At 34.1% G+C, this 20,532-nt stretch overlaps 1 protein-coding gene across 1 annotated transcript in view; it reads left to right on the forward strand.

Annotated features, from left to right (window-relative positions):
- FAF1 (Fas associated factor 1) overlaps positions 1-20,532 on the forward strand; it is a 170,695-nt gene that overhangs the window by 68,486 nt on the left and 81,677 nt on the right. The window contains exon 8 of the mRNA XM_074906243.1: positions 17,024-17,110. Within this exon, the coding sequence (XP_074762344.1) occupies positions 17,024-17,110 (87 nt within the window). The remainder of the gene's footprint in view (positions 1-17,023; positions 17,111-20,532) is intronic.

Consider the following 20,532-nt stretch of genomic DNA (forward strand, 5'->3'; position numbering starts at 1 on the left):
CTGCCTGTTATATACATTCTTGATCTGTTGTATGTGCCTCTAATTAATTTTCTTCTAAGTGTTCTCACATAGATCATGAAAGAGGTGATTATGTTTTCACTGTCCTGTTTGAAACCATTTTAGATCCAGGTGGGTGAATGACCAGCAAAATCTCCCAATCCGTCCTTCAAGTTTCTGGCTTGTTCTTGCTGGACTGTACCAGATTTGTCTTCCCCATTTCAAATCCATGGACCCCATGATGTATGTGGATGCTTTCAGGGTTAGAGGGTACTTGCTTGTCTCCAGTACTGGATGTTCATTCTTATAGGTAGAAATTATCCAGAAGATTCAACAAGATATAGCTGAATGGCCTGGTTTTTTTGGTAGAAGTCTAGATCCTTGTCTCACATAGATACTTATTCCCAAGGGATATTGGACTGTTTTCTGGATCTTGGAGTGCAGAGGTCTTAGATATATTTTAGCTACCCAATAAATCTTTGTAATCTCAGCCTGTTACCCACTAGTAGAAACAGGAAAGGTTACTGCTCAAAGCAGAACTTCTCTTTTGCTATTAAATAACTGTCCTTTCTGGTCAGAGGTTTCCTTTGCCATTGTTGCAGTGAGATAAAAAAATATTTTGAAGTATGTGAAAAATAAAGACTTCGTGTAATTCTCTTGTAGTTATAACAGAATAATAAAAAAGACTGTGCAGGAGCAATTCATTACTCTTTTCCTTTCAAGCACTTAAAAGAAAAACAGAGCTGAAAATATTTCTTTGGGAGATACTGAAATACCTCATTAGATCTTTCTTTTTATTGGCTATTGAGGTGATAATTCTGTAACAGGAATGAAAGTGAGGATAAAATTTGCTTTGATTTATAGAAATGTGTTAATTTGAGCTGAATACATCTTTTCTGATCTTAATATTTGTTATCTGTGAGTATTGTTTTGTAATACACAGTTTCTAGTTTTATTTTAGAGAAAAAGTAATTTTGTTGGGGACTCTGTTAGTTCTGTGCAGCATTGGAGGTAATTTGGGGGAAATGAGTAGCTGAGTTTTTAATAACCTGCACTTTAAGTAATTCTTTTCATTAAATGGAATAGTGTTCACTACTCATTTAATAGTTCTAGAATTTCACGTTGACCTAAGACTGAAAAACAGAGAAAATATTATATATGCTTAAATAATTAAGTTAACCTTTATTCAAATTTTTCTGTTTCAGTGACATGACTAGTTTCCACAGTAGAATTGTGAAAATGGTCAGAATAGCTTCAGATTAGCTCTTTTTCTGAAGTGGTCATTAAATTTTCTGTTGTTGTTGTGCAGCATATGAACGGTAAGCTTTGTAAAGACTAGAATTTATGAAAGAGGTAACGCCCTGGAGTGTTTTGGTCAAACACTAATGAAATTGCATTTAGTCATATATTCAAGAAATACTGACCCCTGCCTTCATGAAATGGCTTTGTGATTTCAGCAGTGTGTGGTTTCTGGGTTACTTGAGCTAGACAATGCTCTAAGGTGGCCACTGTTGAAGATACAGTGAATACATTCTTGTTGCGTTGAGAGAGACTCAGTTGTGCGCTCCTCTTGGTAGAACAAGGTAATGTAGTTTCATTTTAAAATTTTGGAATTTAAAGGGAAATGTGATTTTGGTATTGTGGACTATTTATATTTTTAGATACCCAGTCCAATTCTGGAAGCCAGTCCAGTTCAGGAAGAACGTCTGAACTATAAGTTGCAGAACTGGGGCCTTAGCATGTATATCTTAGTGAATATGCTTATCCAACTTCCTGAAAATTCTGCTTTACAGGTGATCTTAGCGTTTTTTAGATTTTGGCCATTTGTTGCTCTCTCACACAGGTCCTCAGAGGACCTGTAGGTTATTTTCCCAGTCAAAGCGTGCTTCCTCGTGGCAGTTTCATTTTAATATTGTGAAAATTACAGGGAGGATGAATGGACTCTTGTCCCATCTTGAAAAACTTAAAGTTGTGAACTTCTCTCATGAGGTTTCCCCCTTATGAAAAATGCTTTTTTTTCTAGACAGCTTCTGTGACTTAATTTTGTCAACTTTTCTGTCATAAATGAAGTTCAATCACATGAAGCAGCTTTTGGCAGGAGCGTGCCAGTATGCCTTTTTATCAAAGGTTAGGTTCAGCAAAACAGGACTACTTCCCTTCATGAAAGGCTTGCTACTTTTAAAGAAAGCTTCCTCATTAGAGAGACTTCCAAGTCATTTTTATGTCCAAATTCATCTCGTAGTTCACTTTTATTGGTTTTTATGATTTTCTGACAACACTTTCCCTTTATCTTCCTGTGTCTGCACCTACGTAGTACTTGGACTTCAGGTTTTCCAGTGGTACTCTTGGCTTAGTGTGTTTCTTTTAACTGTACCTAATATTTTTCTGTTATCTGATAATTTCTAATAGAGAACAGGAGTTGGAAATAACCCTTTATAGCCTGCACGTAGAAAAATGTGATTTTGACAATTTGAACCTTACTAATTTGCTTTCCCCATCATCTTTTTGTATTCTGTAAATACATATGACTCGTACACCTACTGCTAGTTCAAGTGCTGTCTTGTTTGGGGAAAGACTTAAAGAAATTAAAGAAATAAGAGCCAGAGAGAATGCATATTGGAGTCTTCGGTTAGGTTGCAGATCTTCTTTTCAATTCTAAATTTTGAGGAGATATGTTATCATATTTTAAATGTTTTAAAAATAGTATTGTTTATGAAACCAAACCAAAATTGTATGGCTTCTTTTGGTAAAGATAAAAATCTATATTCATGTTGCACCTTTGCCTGATTCATTGTGTTCACTCAATAGAATTTCATCTCTGCTTCACTCATGGTCTTACTGTCTCTAACTTTTTAAAATCCTGATGAAGATCAATTTTCATGTTATCATGGAAGAGGAAGACAAGGGTATATCTGACAAATATGTACAGATGTTAATGATAATGATTCTTGTCCTTTATTCAGAAAACTCTTAATGTATTTTCACCTGTACTCCTACTGCTGTTAAAGTGCAATCTGTATCAATAAAAAGAAATGAAAGAGGTAGGGGCCTTAATATTTTTTTAATGTTATTTTAGTTCCTACATTAAAAAACAAAAGCAAATCTAATATCTGGGGGTTTTGTCATCTTGTTTTCTTGATTTTTATTTTTTTTTTTTTTTTGTGTGTGTGTGTGTTCATTAGAAATGTATTTCATATTGATTCGAATGCAAATAAAGATCTAGCTCTTAAAAGTTGTGACAATAAACTTCTGAAAGCTTTAGAAATGTTTCCAGTGAAATTATTTGGGACACAAGTACAGGGAAGCAGCTCTTTAAAATAATCTATAGCTTTTATTCTATATCATATAGAGGAAAAAGTATAACTTTTTGTACATGCTAAATATGTTCTAAAAGAAAGATTTTTCTCTATCTTATTAAGTAAACGAGGGAGGTTTTTTGGTGGAAGATTCCATAGTTAAAGATGTAAACCAGCAATTTCTTGCTTCTATAGCACAACATAGTTCAGAGCTGAGATTAGAGAAACCCTGTAGAGTGGCTAATACTCGAGGGCATCCCCAACTAGAAAAGTATGTGAATTTAGGCATGGGAGGAAGGAAGGATCTGCTTTAAATTTAGTGTAGGGTCACTGAGTCTTAATGATAGATTAAACAAGGGAGGTGGAATAATGAATAGGGGTATGCAATGTGTAGCACTAATACCAGAAGTCCATGGTTTTCACTGGTTATTTAATGTCTTTTCCCATATGTTTCTGAATAGAGCAGGTTATGGCAGGGATGAGCTAAGGAATAGCTTTGTTAGTGAATTGCTAAATAGACTGAATTCTCTTTTTAAAAATGTGTATGTGTATAGGAGAGCTGCTTGTTAACAGTATAATCAGGCATGTTATATGCATATACCTTAAATGTAGCAATATTAGTAACTGTTTGTAATTGATGTATGTTGACATTCTTAAAATACACTGTGCAGATTGTCTGCATAATTTTATTTTCCATTGTGAAACTAACAGCCATTCCTTGGTTAAACCAAAAATTAATTTCAGATCCTTTCTGAATATTGTTGATGCAAAGAAAAATCCCAGAAGTAGTGGTGATTTGGTAGACATGAAAATGAAATGGAGGAAGTACCAAGACATGATTTTAGTAGAAAGTTGACTAGCAGCTCAGTAAACCTTGTTTTATTTTAACTTGAGTTCAAAACAACATCGAGTGTTCAAACTCAGCCACGTAAAATATTTTTTTTAATACTTACAATGACTGACAAAGATCTCACAGTTTACTTTAGTGTTAAGTTCATACTGAGTTCTCATATGGAAGAGTCTGATAACTCTCTGATACCAACAACCTAGGTGAACCAAACATGTCAACAGTTGAGTTGTATATGGGTTTCTGGGTAGCCCATGTTTTCTCTTCTGTGGTGAAGATAACAGCGAGTCTTTAGAGAAAATGCGCTTTGCATGTATTTTTTTCCTTTGGGTCACAAATGTGATTGCAAGCAGCACTGGAAGGTGCAATGCAGGTTGCACTAACACCTTTGTCTTGTTGCAACAGTACAGTACTGGTGAAATTAATGTAATGCTCAAGACCCTTCAGATCTTGTTTGTGGCTCCTCTTCCTTTTTCAATGCATCTTGTTGAGTGGCACTGGGAATAAAAGGGCTGCAGAGAAAGCCTCCCCATCTCTCTTCACTAAGCAGCAGGCTTGCTGTGATCTTTAAGTGTTAAAGTGGTGGGAAGAGATAGGTAAAACACTATTTTTTTACCTATTTTTTACTCTGAGGAGTATGAGACGATTTCTCTACATGAAAGTACTGCATAACTGCACAATTGTGGTACTTGGCTTCACAAGATTCATAGATTGAAGTACTTTTTCACATAATGTCTAAACTTGCAAATATTTTCTAATATTGACCATTTAAAAACAGCTGAATAGATTTTATATAGTCTCTAGTAGCAATAAAGATGTTTTCATGAAAGACTATTTTATCAATTGTCTAGAAATAAGTAAAAAACACATGACAAAATATTTTTTTTTTATGTTCCATTTCTTAAACTAAAACTGGTAGGCCTATCACTTGAAATAAGGATTGTCTCTGAAGCGCACATGGTTTATGTGTTTTCTGAAACTTTGAAACAATCTCTTTTTTTTTTCCTGAAATGTGTTTGAGTAGGAATGGAGAAAGAGTCTGTCCATCAATGAAATGTGTTAAGGAGCATATGTGTTTGTATCATAATCTGGTATTTGTGAGGGGCAGTAGGATTTAGTCTCTCATTGGACCAACGGGAAAAGAAATTTGGAAGAGGGAGGTCTTTTTTCAGTATGAACATAAATGTTGCTCTTTAATTAAATGCACTAAGAATGGGAGATCTAACTTCCATTCCTCTCCTTATTAGTTCCTAAAATGACCATCTATTTACCATTTATTGATATGACTGATTACTTTTGAGACCCATGAAAATGCACAAGTAAGGAAGCGATGAACAACCAGTGTATGTATTTACCATGCTTAGGCTGTGTAAACTGGTTTCTTTTGAAATGAAGATGAGGGTGTTTGTCTTCAAATAAATTCGTCTAAATTTTTCTTTTGTTCAGATCATGACAGCTGTGAAAATGTAACAGATCTACTTTCCACTGCAAGAATCACATCAACTGTCTCTTTCACTTCGAGAGATAATTCAAACCCTAGAAATAATCTTTAAGGCCTTTATGAGTGAGGAGCTGACTAGTTCTTTAAAAAGGAAACAGCACAGCCAGTACAAGATACAGGAAAGTATAATACAGACTTTTTGCTGAAGAGTTCACACACTAATTCCTGACAAAGGAATTAGAACAGATTGATGCCGGGAGCTGCAATATTACATCTGTTTGCACAGTAGTCCAAGTATATGCACATGTGATACGGGCAAGTTGGGATCAAGCCTGTCTCACTGGCATACAGGTTTTTTTCTTACTTCCTAACCGTTGTTTCACCATTACCCAGCAGTGGCAGTAGCTTCTGGCCCAGGCTCTGGTAGGTCTGAGAGAAATTGGGATGCACAGAAAGTATATTTAGTAGTTTAAATTGTGTTTTCATAGCAATTTTAAATAACGTGGATCAAAGTTACTGCTCTTGGTCATGCCCTTAATTTCATGATCAGTAAATGGTAAGGTATATTTTTCTCCAAGTTACTGATTTAACCACTGAAATAATTTATTAGGATTATCTATTGAGTCTGCTAAGTGTGGAATCCATATGAAATTACTTGTCCCTTGACTCCCCATGATCTTTTTCATCAGGTTAGCCCAGATGCAAACTGTTACTCAGGTGCAGTCTTCTGTTGCATTTAGTGGACCAGCTGTTTCAACTAGTTGTTTTTTCAGCTCCAAAGATCATTAAACTGATTTTAATAATTGTACTTTTCTAATTTGCAGTGTTTTCTCATCTTTCCTGACTTCTTCCTAGAGATATCCTGATTCAACCTGCATATTCTTTGATATCTATCTAACATCAGCTCAGTTACAACCCTGTGTACTGCTGCAGCAGAGTCCAAAATAACCCTCTGGATTTCACACAGTTTTCCTACCATGCCTTGTGAAGCACTCTGAAATTTGCTGGAAGGTGGTAACTAGAAGTAACATTTTTGTAGTAGAACTAAGGTCTAATTTTTCCTGCCAGATGCAGGATCTTGTGTGAGTATAGACCTCCAGAGTTTGTCCTGCTATTTTAAAATGGGTTTTAAAATGTTAATTTTTAATGGAAATATAATACCTGATGTTTGGCGATTTACAAACATTTTAGGACATAAAAGCAGCTGGAATTGGGATGATAGCATTAACAATCTGTTTTGGTAATTTTTCTGGTTTTTACGACAAGTGAATATTCTTCCTTGTGGAAACAATATTAGAAACTGTATTTATCCTTTATTTTGCAGTTGGATGCTTTGTCAAAAGAATAGTTGCCTCTTGATAGTGATCTGGTAATAAATAGGTAACTGAGTGGCAGTTGTCTGTTGTCTTTTATAATGTGCATAAAGGTCAGTTTAAAGTTTCCACTGCGCAGTGAGTCTTCATTTAGCTCACTAAGAAGTATATTTTCTGAAATGTCCATTCCTACTGAATGGAAAAACAAACGAAGACTTCAAAATGTATCTTTTCTGTGTCAGTGCACTATATGTAGAACAAACAAACAAACACTTCAATTATTGTCTTCAGTTTTATTTTGTTAGCAGAAGTCTTTAAAGCATTTTAAAATAAATTTGTAAAATTGTTTTGGCAGTAAGTCTTTGTTGTTTGATCTCTTTTAACCCTAATCACATCTTCCTTTCAGTCTCTAATGTCACAGCTAGCTCGCACTCTTAATTCTTTCATTGCCTATTTCAACCTCATGCTTCTGTGCTACTAAAATGAATTTTTTTTCTGTTTTTTTTTTTTTAAATACTCATGTCTCTTGCCTCAATTTCTTAAGAATGTGTTTTCCCTTCTTCTTGTATAGGAATTTGTTTCTTCTTTTAACCTTCTATTAAAAAATTCAAAGGGTCATGTGGTTTTAAGTTCAGAGGGGATTATCACAATTAGGTCTCCTAGGCACTACAAGCAATGAATAATAATAATTATGTAGGCTGAACCTTTGCACAGTGCAGGCCATATAGCAGCAATCAGTAACTTCTGCATCAAGTTCAGAAGACTGTAACTTGCATTTAGCAATAACACTCTTCTAGAAGGATGGCAGATTTTAGGTATTTAAAGATGAAGATCAGCAATGTGGTTTCTTTACTCCGCAGAATTAAAATGTGCATGTATGCTGGCAGAAAACTGAGGCACTGAGAAGTAAACCAACATTTTAAAGACAGTAAAACAGTTGTAGATAGAATTTGAATATAGTGAATAATATAGTGAATATACTTAACATTTGCCACTTGCTGCAACCCAGGAAAAGGCCAGATCCAAAGTAGTGGGAAGAAGTAGTATCTGGTAGCTTGAAAAGAGCTCAGATTAATTCTCAAATGCCAAACCTTGTCTGGGCAGGAAGCTGAGGTTGGGAAAATAACTTGCTAAATCTTTGAGGGAACATCTCCTGTGCTTGGAACATCCATGTTTTCAGATTATATTGTAGATACAGATATATATTGCATGAGGTAATCAGAAGTTCACATGTCAGAAGATTCAGTAAAGTTTAGTTGAAGCCTTGCATTTATTTTCTGTTTCACAACTCGCAGCTTTTAATCACAAAAATATACTAGTATTACTCAATGGACCATTGTATTGTAGGTTGTGGTGTTAGGATATTAATTTAGCATGGACTCATTAAAAAAAAAGGTCAAATGACATCCAAGATGGACTGGTTTAAAGGATGTTTAAGTTATGAGGTCCAAAGAATGAAATAGAGAATAATGAAGTGTTAATAATTTTGAAATCTATGAAAGTAATCGATTCAGTGTTATTTCAGTTGCTGAAAAGAAACTGCCGAATGCTTCTTTGCAAGCACTTACAAAATATAATGAATTTTAAATGTCATTACATTTAATGAATTTTTAAATAATCTGGTGATTCCTAAACTGGATGAACTTCTGATAACAACTTCTAATTAAGAAAAATTTCTAAATTATTTGAATCGGTGTTACAGCTCAGAAATACAGTTGTTCAATGAGACTATAAAGTGTGCAGATAATGTCTCTGAAGGTGTCTTTCTCTAAATTATAGAACAAGTAGACAGAATGTGGCCAACTAGCTTAGGAAAAAAACAGTTTATTTTTTGAATTTATTACTTTTAAAGTTTGCCGGTAGTATTTTACATAAATAATTAGGTCTATCTATAGTCCTGAAGAATTTGCATCAGTAAAATGGATTTAACATTTTTGGTTTGGATTTTGTTTGATGACTCTCTATGATGGGTGTAAATCTGGGGGAATGAGGCTGTAGGTGCTTAATTGTGGAGTAAATAATCTGTATGCCTTTCTGGAAGTGGTACTGGGGAGTCTGTCCTCATATCTAGTATATTATTTTCCTAAATGAATAGTTTTAACTAAAATACTATGATGAATAATTTCTCTGTTAAGTTTGTTGTGCTTTTACAGACTCCTTTAGCTGGAAAATTTTTGTCCCTCCCCCATTTAAAAGTACTTAATAGCAAAATGATACAATAACTTGGCATTTACTTCCTCAGCCACTTAACATTTCTTCATAGTTCTCTTTCTCCTTGTCTCATGACTCAGACTGGAAATGGTGTGGATTACTTATTTTAAAGTAATCGTTTAATCTCTGGATATATGAAGTTCTGACACCACCTTCCCAATGATTAGAAGCAAAATTCATGTACTTCAATCTCTTTTCTAGATACTGAATTTAAAGAATTTGAAACGTCAAAAAATGTATATGCTGGAATTTGCTTAGTGTTTAACGTGACTCTGTCTTCTTTGTTTGAACTCTTATCAGCAAAATGTCACAAAAATCAAACATTATTTTCCAGACCTAAGTTAATTTGAATGGCTATGTATTGAATTCAACAAGCTTTCTAATGAAGATGTTGACACGATATTGACTGAGTACTACAGTACGATACAACCAATTTTTAACAGTAGTTTAAAGTGGGTTTATTTTGGTTCAAACACTGTTCCATACACTCTAACATGTAAGTTGGATGTGGTAGTGGCTTTTCTGTACATAAAATGTGTTTAATTACAGGTGCGTGATAAATGAAAACTTAACAGAAAATTTTCTGCTGATTTTTTTGTGTTGTTGCTTGGTGATGAATTCTGCTTTGTATGTTGTTTACATACAATGGACATTCAGGTTCTCATGGGGACATTTAAGAAGGTTTGAAATTACATATTGTTTTTAATTTGAAAATGAAACAATCTTAATTAGAAGAGAGTAGTACTTTCAGTAGGTATACAAGTTTTGTGCTTTTATTATTTCAGTTCTACTTGTCATGATAGTATAAGTAATGTATTCCAGACACTCAATTAAAAGCAATTGTTAGAGTTTAAGCTTCATTTTTCTTCTGCATTAAACAAGAGGTTTCAAAGCTTTAGTGTACTAATGGGGAAAACTTAACAAATGCAAGACAGAATCTTTCAGAGGTGTTAAAAGCAAAAATAATAATTTAAAGGAGGAGCTGGGAAATAAAAAATTAATTAGAGAATGTGGTGTTGTAAAACACACACTTGAATTCTTGTGTATTTCAGAAAAGCCCTGAATCATAACTGGCTTCTGGCTGGCAAGCTTAGGCAGGAGAGGAGTTCTCTAGTCTTCAGTATAGATTTTAATTAAATATTTAGATTGGAAGTTTGTTGTGTGGGTTGTTTTTTTGTTTTTTCTTTAGATTACAAGGAAGTGAATTGAGTATATGTGCAAATGTAAATAGTGGGGGTTTTTTTAGCATATTAAGTCTTCCTTGGAGAGTTTCAGTGGTATGAAATTCTTGAGAAGCGGACACCATTATTTAAAACCAGCACAATTCTGACATCTTAATTCACTAATTGAAAGCTTTCCATAATTTAAACCTCAGTCAGCTTCTAGAAAGAGAGGCCAGTTATCATTTGATGTCTTTAGAGATGCATTATTGTTTCTAAAGTAAAGCCTACACAAAAATCAAAATTTGGTGATTTAAATAACCTTAGTTCTCTTTATTTTAATATAGTTCATTATATAGCACATTGGAGATTAAAAATGATGAACAAAATTGTGAGCAAAGCAGACTCTATACCATTCCCCTCATACAAATCCCGCATAAAGTGACCTGAGAAATTTCTTTCGGATGCTAGTGGTAGTTGCGGTTCATATATTCCTATTGCAAATAATGTACTGTATCCATCTTGTGGGTAGCTGGATAAAAATTACTGCATGTATCACTTAAAGTTAAGAAATTCAATTTCTCATTGACGATAGTCTCTTCCTGACAAAATGCAAAATACTTGTTCTCTGCTATGGGAAGACTAAATACCGATCACTTCTGTTTTTAATCCTCTCTCCTAGCTTACTTTATTTCTGTCTAGCTTCTTTACCACTACTGTGGATCAAATCTATGCAGTAAGTTATGGCAGGGATGCTGATTCAGAAATTCTTTCTCTATAGATTTACATGTCTGTATTTCTAATAGTTCTTGATAGTCCATAGTTAAGTGAAATTACCCTTTTATCTGACCTATCTTCTTTGTTCATAACTGTCGATAACTTTCAAATCACCACTTTAACACCTTTGACACTTCTGTCTGCTTTGAAACTTGGTAAATTCTGTCCCAGCTTCCAGTGCCTTCCTGCCAGATTCCTGATGCGTTTTGCTATCTCTGTTGGTGGAATTTTGTCTGGCAGAGGTGTAAAAAGCTTTTTCTATAATCTTAAAGACTATTGCTTTAGCTGGTTTTGCCTCCTTTCTTTCCATCTTCACCAAAATGCTTTTGCTTACTTTGCATTTCTTTCATTGCCCCGTCCATATCATTGCTGTCCCCTGAAAACTTCGCTTACTCGTCGTGGCTTCTTCTGTTACAATGTCAAAGTCAAGATTCTCGCTTTACTATCAGTGCCCCATGCAACCTTGCTCTGTCTGCGTCTGATCTCATTTCCCTGCGTCCCCCAACTCACATTCCACATTCCTCACAGTCCTCTGACTTTATTGCTCCTTTTGTCTGCCTTTCATGCACTCATTTTTGCACTGTCTTTCATGCTGCCTATGTGCCTGGAACAGTCTTTAGCATCTCAGCCAATTTACAGCTTTGCATAAATTATATTTAATAATAAGACTAACAAAAGTTCATTATCTACATTATTTCAATTAACTTTGTACCTGTATAAGCGGAAAACAGCCTGAGGGAAACTAATGTTAAACTTTGTTGTGATTTGTTGTGATTCAAAGATACAGATTCAGGCACGACAGTTCTTTGATGATTCAGCATAATAGTTAATTTTTTAACAATTTGATAGGTGTTAGATTTTTTTTTTTTTTTAACTATAGATTTAAGATTTTTTCTCATTCAGAAATAAGAAAATAGTTATTTGTTCCTGGCAAGTGAAACTACCAGAGAGTCGTCATTGTCACGTTTCTGGTACAGACTTCTTGCCCTGTGATACATTTTACTTCATTTTATCCTTACTAATATGGATGTGGAAGGGCTTTGAATGTTGGCTTAACTTAATATCTACAAAGTGTGTCTTTTGTGTTTAACCTTCCTATTAAAGCAACATACTCATCTGCTTACAAAAAACAGTGAAACAAAGTAAGACTCTGCTTGTATCTGGGAAGTTTTATCAGTGTGTTGGCTACTTTGATGTACAGGCTTTCTTAAAAAATTGGAAGTTGTTTTATATTTTAACTCACTTCTAACACCAATGAAAATGAGTTGAAGATGAAACTTCATGTGCTTTTCCATCATCAGTGTATAGCTGCAAGGCAGGGCATTCTGCAGTAATTATACATTATTTTTCAAGTAGACTTGTATCTGAAATATCTGGGGGAGGTGTTTTTTGGGTTTTTTTTTGTTTAAATGGTTGTATTGATACTGTTCACAGCTGAGTTGTGGAACCAAATAGATGTGCCTTTAATTTGTTTTTAAATGATCGTATATTCTGGAGATTATAATCTGAAGGGTGGCTGCCATAGTAATGTGCCAGTCACCATGGCATCTGAACGTTATGAAAAGAACTTCTGGGCTGAACAAAGACAATGCCACCAATTAGTATTTCGAACTGATCAAAGGTGGGGGACCAAAAAGTTTGCCAATAAATGTAGCTCAGTGGATGGCACTAGAAGTTAGAGTTTGCTTTACACAAATCTATAAAGATTTCAGTCTTCTTATTGATATCTTGTGAATTTAGAAATAAAAGCCTTAACACAGACTTCATCCATTTACTATGCTAACTTTTTTCAGTTGCATGAAGAGTACAGCTGTAGCTTTTTATTTCACTGGCCTGGTAAAGAAGCAGTTTTTAGTTCTGCTTTATACAAATCTTCAGAACTTTTTCCTTCTTATAAAATTTTAATGTTGAAACTGAAATTAAGTCAGTTAATGAAGAAACTGGGGGTTTTTTGTTCTCGATCAGTAAATATTCCTAGTCTCTAAAACTTTTGCAGCCTGTTCTCTTAATACTACTCTAATTATCAAACAAACCTAAAATTAAATAGTTATTTAATAGCAAGCCTATTTTATCTTAAATAATTGATTGTGGCTTGTTGTTTGAAAGAAGACTACTTTGGCACGAATTCCAAATTCAGTTATGATCTTAACTCAAGCAGTTTGTTTAATCAAACATTACTCTAATAAGTCTTACATGGTCCCCTACCCGACCAAGCCTGTCTATAACAACTAGTTTATTCTGTGACGAGTTGCTCAACAGATGTCATTCTGGTAGAATAATGCAGCAGAATACTTGTGCGTTGGCTAAAATTACTTCAACTTTGATCACTTTTGTCCAGCACATCAGTCTGGCATTGTGCTTTATACCAACATAACACTTTACCCCGAGCATGCCTTTCAAGCTTAGAATAGCAGAGGAATGTTATTGAATTCAGTGCAGTTACAGATGAGTTAATGAAAGAAGGGAAATACTGTTTTTTTCATAATGCCTTTCTGTTGTACTTTGGAATTAAAAGGGAATTTGAGGAATGTGACTTCTGAGTTATTTATTTTTACTTCTGAAGGCTTTTTGAAAACAATATTATGTAGTTATTTACAGAAATGTGGGATCAATAAAAGTTTCAGCTTTTACTTCAAAATAGCTCTTTTTAGAGTTTTATATTGTGAAAATAATTTTAATAAGACTTTTCTTGATATATAATTGGAGAACAGTTATATCACAGGGACAGGTTATTCCAGTATTTAATGCAAGAAAACTCAAATTGCAAGAACCGTATTCTTGTGATCACAGATTAGTATTGTTACATTTTGATGGGCTGTTGTGGGGTCAGTATGGAGTAATGACATCTCTTTACCTTGATACTACTGCGAAACGAATACTGCACAGCAGGCTACCTTCTTGTTAAGCAGCAGTGAAGAAAGGCTGTTTGTTTTGAACAGTAGGAATGAGATCATATACCAAGCTCTGTAGAGTTTGCTCTTCCATAATTCAATTTTTCACAGGTGCATATGTATATACACATGTGTATTTGAAAGGAATTTAAATATGTTTTTAAAAATTAAGGTGTATTTATATTTTTTAAAGCATGAAGATTTGCTTAAATATGAGGAAGCACTAATATGAAGTCCACTTTAATTGCTAATATTTCCGTATTCTGTGTCTAAAACAGAACAGTGTTCTTGTGTTAGTTTTCTTAAATTAGAATATAGTTGTAAATTTTTAAAAATTGAAACATAATTACCAGATCATTCTCCCTGAAAAACTCCTGAACAAACCCAATAGAAACTTAAGGGTGTACATGTAATTTACCGGTTTTACAAAAAAAAAAAAAAGGTATCTTAATTATTCTAGAATGTACAGTGAATGTAAAGCCGAGCTGAAAATCCAACCCATATATGTGTTACGATACTGAAATATCCAGATAAGGAACCCACATGGTATGAGTTTCATCCTTTAGTGAGATGTAGACTCAAAGAGTTGGAACTAATGTTTCTTACTCTTGGGTAATAAATTGAAGCCATTGTTTTCCACTCATTTGTGCAGAATATTTATATTTATAAAGCTTTTAAACTGGTATTATTGAAATGATCATCTTCATAGCCTATATATGAAATCTATCCAGAAATGTGAGACAGTTTTCACTAAGGGGCACTTTATTAGTAAGAAATACTACTTCCACTACTACTACTGCTGCTAAAAGTAGTGAGAATGAGCAACAGTAATTGAATGGAGGATCTGAGAACTGGAAATACAGTAAGAACACTGTGTTTGCTCTCTATATGCCCTGAATTTTCTCAGTTGTATTTATTTGTTGGAAACTCTTGTAGCTGTGCCGTGAAGAGTCTTTTGAAGAATGTTGCCCAGATCAACGTTTGTGAGCAAGCCTATGTGTGGAAACTCCTGCCTCCTCCCTCAGCCCCCATAGGATATTTACAATGAGTAGAACAGTTCTTTTGCTGCTTACTGTCTGCACATGTGTCCTCCATTCGTGTGCTTTAACTATATGCAAAATCTGAAAGAAAGGCTCCATGCAGCATTTCTTTCTAAAGATGATCCAGAGAAAAAGAGTTTTGGTGCTGTTTTATTATGCAAACACATGTTTGGATTAATACCTACTGCCAGATGTTGCATATACATTCTCTGCTGAAAATAAATTAAAAATTATGAGGGAACATATGTACATTCCATATGTTTATATTACCATATTACCTTACCAAGTATTCAAACCTCAACTGTGCTTCAGTGATGGAGCTATGGCAAGTACTGATTAACAGGTAGGATCAAATTATATGAAATGTCTGTATAGTGGTTTGCTTTGCTTTATTGCATTGTCCCCCTAAGAACAGTAGTTTAGAATCATCTTTCATTCATTTCTTGAATATAAAACCCTTAAATATGTGGATTATGTTAGTATTCCTCATTTTGACAAATTTTGGCTTTCTTCCTGATCTTTTTTAACCATCTTTCTGTTTATAAAAAGTTGTTAACTTAGGGTAAGTGTGCTAAACTGTAGGCAAGGTGCTAGCTCAGAGGTTTTTTTCTGCTGACAACTATATATAATTTTTTTCACTACACAGAATTTTTAGTCATAGCAGAAGTTAGAATACAATTCATTGTTGGTTCTTTCCAGTTGGCAAGTGAACAAATGAAAAGCTAAAGAAGGCATCAGAGGACAGTTTTTACAGTAGTCTTGGCATTTGCTTTAAGTCAAATCTTATCCATGTGCATTAATATCTTTTGGTTTAATGTGTTGAACGCTTGGTTCTTATGTCTGTTAGCTTTAGACTGTACAGCCCTCTTAGATCTGGAAATAGGACGCAGAACTTCTGAGTTCCTCAGATATTCTGTAGCGAATGGTCATGTAAAGTATTAGTAAAACATATCAAACCCTACTTTTAGCTATTTGAGAATGTTTTTCTGGATGTAATATAGGTTGTTGAGATCTGTACTTGGAAACTAAATAGAACTATGATGATATGGGAAGACCTTACGTTCCCATGTAGCAGGGAAGACAAACCAAAAGCCAACCTTGCTTGCTCTAAGTGTTTTATTGGTGGCAGTTCTGGTCCAGCTGGGCAATATTTACATGTGCTTGTTGGTTGTGCAGTCTTTATATTCGGGTATAAGATATTACTCAGAATTTGAGGTATCACTCTCTGTCCCAAGTACAAAAATACATCTTTTTGTGACTTAAATAATTGCTTCTCACAAAATGTGCCAGCTTTATCTGTGTTAACGTTTTTGTGGAAGGAGTTTAACTCTTGTATTTTACAGTATTCTTCCTGTCTTTGTAGTTTTCAACTCTTTTTTCTTTACCCCCTCCCTTCCTCCTGACAACCATCATGTGAGATGATTAATGGTAGCGACTTGTATTTTACTAGCATGAGAAAACAGTTGATATAAAAATTATTTTATTTGCATTTTCTAATGTGTTGTCTTCAATGGAAATGGGCTCATTAATTCCTATTTTCATGTTGAATATACTCACTTTAATTTTTGGATCCCATTTAAGAAACTTATGCAACACTAGTTGTATTTCTTATTTCATTAGATGTAGCATGACCTAAAATTTTCAGGTGAAACAATATATTAACTAGCAAAACATGCAACAGAATTTTTATTACCTTCTGCTTCCCTTCAGTTTGTCCATTATTTTGTAATACTTTTTACTGTGAAAATATGTATTATGAATTTTTACACGTTTATGATGCTGAAGTAATAATGAATCATTATGAATGATTTATAGTTTATAGATTTTATTTTTTTTTCTTTAACATAGTTCAGTTCTCTTGGCAGAACTGTGTGTAAACATGTGAAACATCTGAATATTTGAGTGCTGGAAGAACTTACTTTACAATAATTAGAAAAAATCAACATAAAAAGTTCGGGATTATGATGGAAAGAATGCAGTTTACCTGTATTGCTTTTGTTAGAGCAAGTTCTGGTTTTTTAATTTTTTTATTTTTTTTATTTTTTCCCAGGTAAAGCGGAATGTGTATGACCTAACTAGTATCCCTGTCCGTCACCAGTTATGGGAAGGCTGGCCTCCTTCTGCCACAGACGACTCGGTAAGTAGCTTTGGTTCTCATTTCATTTTTTCCTGCAAATAGCTGGTTTTACTTGGGTTTTTGATTGGAATTGCCCAATACTTTTCACTGTCTCATGTACAGTAACTTAACATTACACATACTTCTGAGCTTTATCTTGAAAGATACAAATACTAAAGTATTGGATTATTGAAGCACAGGGAAATTATTGATGTGTATCAAATTCAGTGCATGTTTTAGACAAGAAGACGACATGTTCCTAGACTGAAGCAAAGCTACACAGCATGTTGGAAGCTGAAGAAGTCTCTTGCAGTGATTGAATTTCAGGAAAAATTCCTGGTTTTCACATGTATTCTGAGTGCACATCTAGATATTTTACTCCGTGGTGTACGTTAGTTCACCAGTGTGCTTAAACTTGTGGCTGGCTTCAAGCAGGTGTTCCTGTTGAAATCAGTGGAGAGCTTCACTTGCTTTTAAAGTACCTACTTTGGTGGTTGTTGGACCAGTAAGAATTTATGGAAATTTGCAAGATTACATTTTGAAATAGTAAATATTATGTATACAGTATAATATGTATTCAGTTTTCAAACATGTTACAGGTTTTAGAATTACCATTATTTAGAAATGGAGGGAAATTTTCGCTGAGATCAATGTGAACCCTTGGTGACAGAATTGGCCAACTGTGAATTACCTACAAATTTATGAAATCGTGGGACTTTAACTGCAGAATTCCATTAAATATCAGATTTGCTTCCTTGCATAGTTATCACTACAGTGTGTTTTACAGCATGTCTTTCAGTTTTGCTCTGACAGTTTTCTTTTGGTAGTATGTTCCCAATGCCAGTTAGTGAGGTCTGCCTTTAAAAAAAACCACCCCAAACTCACCAAACAACAAAATCAAAAAATATCTAAAAGGCTGAAATAATTATGTTGTTGTTGTGTATGTACATTTTGTGACCTGAAAAAAAAATGTAGAAAAATTAAGTATTCCTATTTTTATAAAATTATTTATTTAAACTAGGGGTTGAACCTGAGTATTCCACAAAGTGAAAATGGAATTGCGATTTGCTTTCTCTACATATTATCATTATCTTCAATGCATTACTCTGCTGTCCATTTCTACTTTCTTCTTGTAAAGGGAGAATTGCTGTTTGTTTCATAAGAATGCTGCTTTTTTGCTCTGGGCAAAGGATTTATGCTAATCAAAAAAAAAAAAAAAGGCAAAGACCAACTGAATTTCTAATATACTTGTAAATATGTCTCTGGTAGTGTTTGCAGAAACAGTAGTTAAGTTTGAGAGAGGTATGTAAATCTATGTCCATGTATTCAGGAGCATATCCGAGATGATAGATGTAAGATCTGAAATAACAGCATGGTGTCATGTGGTAATTACAGTCTTTGAAATGTGGATCCATTTTTACATTTTATTAGTTTACATTAGGCCAAAAAAGAATTGGAAACTCAACACTTCTAATCCGTTTTCCCACAGCTGTTAGATTTTCCTGGTCCGTCCCCCCCCCCCCCCCCCTTTCTTTTGAATAGGATACCTCACATATGTAAAACTCATAAATCTGTTTTAAGTCTGTTTTTACAAGTGACATTGTTGCAGGTGAATTTTTTCCCTTTTCATCTTTAATGAAATTGGTGAATGTTGAGTCATCTGCTCCAAAGCAGGCGAGTCCTCAAAGCTTACTGCTCAAGTCTGGTGCAGCTGAGACTTGTCAGCTGTGTAAACAGATTTGAATGTGTTACCAACAAAAATATAATTAATTTCTGTCTAAAATTAGACGCCATAGCATACTATTTATAAAGATTTAATGTTAGCGATGACTATCTATGGTTCTGTGATCTGAACGATTTTTCCTTTGCGAATTAGAAATATTCAGTAATAATTACTTTAGTAATTAGTCATGATGTCTTTAGTTCAGCGCAAATTCTTAAAATCTCTTCTTCCATCATGAATTTTTAATATGCTGGATTGTATAGTACTCCATTGCAATTAAAGAGTTAAAGACTTGATTAAAATACTTTTTCATTTACATGTTATGCAGCATAAGAAATACTTTGTAATACCACAGGAGGTTTTTTCAGTGCAGTTCTCGTTAACCTTTGGCTTAGCAAACAGGACAACTAAATAGACTTCACATAATTGGATTCCTGTATCATCTTGAGTCTCTTATGAACCTGACAGACTACAGTCTTCTGACATTATCAGGAAATTTAGTGGAGTCAATAGTCATTTAAAACATTGTTGCTTCATCTCCCTTCAGAGTTAAGATATGTTCTCTGCTTGTACTATCTAATGAAATATGGGATACTGTATGAATTGTCAATAACTCTTTCAGATCCTTTTGCACACTTTCACCAGGGAAATGAGTATCAAAATCTCCACACGCAGGAGAATGTTTTCATGCTGTGACAGTTTGACTGTGGGAAGCAAGGAATAAGTAGTCTGTGGAAGTCTCATTTCACCATTCAGCAAGGACATATTATGGCTTTTACTGTGCCTGAATAATTTGAATGCCACAAATTATATCTGTTCTGCTCATTATAGTTCAAACAAAGTAAATGTATGAGTTTTAAATCATTCCTTTTTAAACAAGTTTATGTAAGTAAAACTTTAATTATATTAAAGGCTTAATTTATTTATTTTTGGGTATATATCATCAACTGGTAGAATGAAGTCTTGAAAATTGCCTTAGAAAATAAAAAAATCATTATAATTTGATTTAAATAGATTCACAGTGTGTTCTGAATTTGTATTTTGGATTTTGTAACAATCTTAATATTAATAAGCTTGTAAAATGAGAACCAAGCCAGAATATTTTACTAAAATTTCTTAAATGTGTAACATTTCTCTTTGCTGTATTGGCTGAACTTCTAAACTTCCAGTGGAAATTACTGCTTTTGCTAAGTGGAATGAACAACCTTCAAATATGTGTGTACTGAAAAAAAAATCTGACATCAGTCATCGGTGGTGTTTTAGGTATGGTTTTTACATGGAAGGATTGTGATTTTTATTTGTATAAGTACTGATGACTCTCTGGGTATTAGCTTTAAACATTTTTGTTTGAGGTAAAACTTTTTTCCCTCAGGAGGTCACTGGTTTTTGATTTATTTCGGTAGGATGAGGTTTTTTTGTCTATGTTTCTGTTGATTTTTGGTAGCATAGAACAGCAACACCTAGTATGAGAAGGAGAGAGGTTGATTTTGTGCTGCTTTTGTTCTTGGTATTTAAGCTAAAACTTTCTGTAATTGGTTCATTGTTTTAAGTCATTTCAGCATAGCAGTGAGAAATGCCTGGTTCTTCATAAGTAACGACAGTGAGCTTGTCAAAATGGAATATATTTCTGCATTTAAAAGATGTAGAAGTTTTAGGATGAGTTTTGAAGGGGGGGAAAAGGGAGAGAGGCAAAGACAGAAGATGAAGTGCCCTGTGTTGT

Source organism: Athene noctua, chromosome 5 (genome assembly GCF_965140245.1).
Source record: "Athene noctua chromosome 5, bAthNoc1.hap1.1, whole genome shotgun sequence".
Classification (NCBI taxonomy): domain Eukaryota; kingdom Metazoa; phylum Chordata; class Aves; order Strigiformes; family Strigidae; genus Athene; species Athene noctua.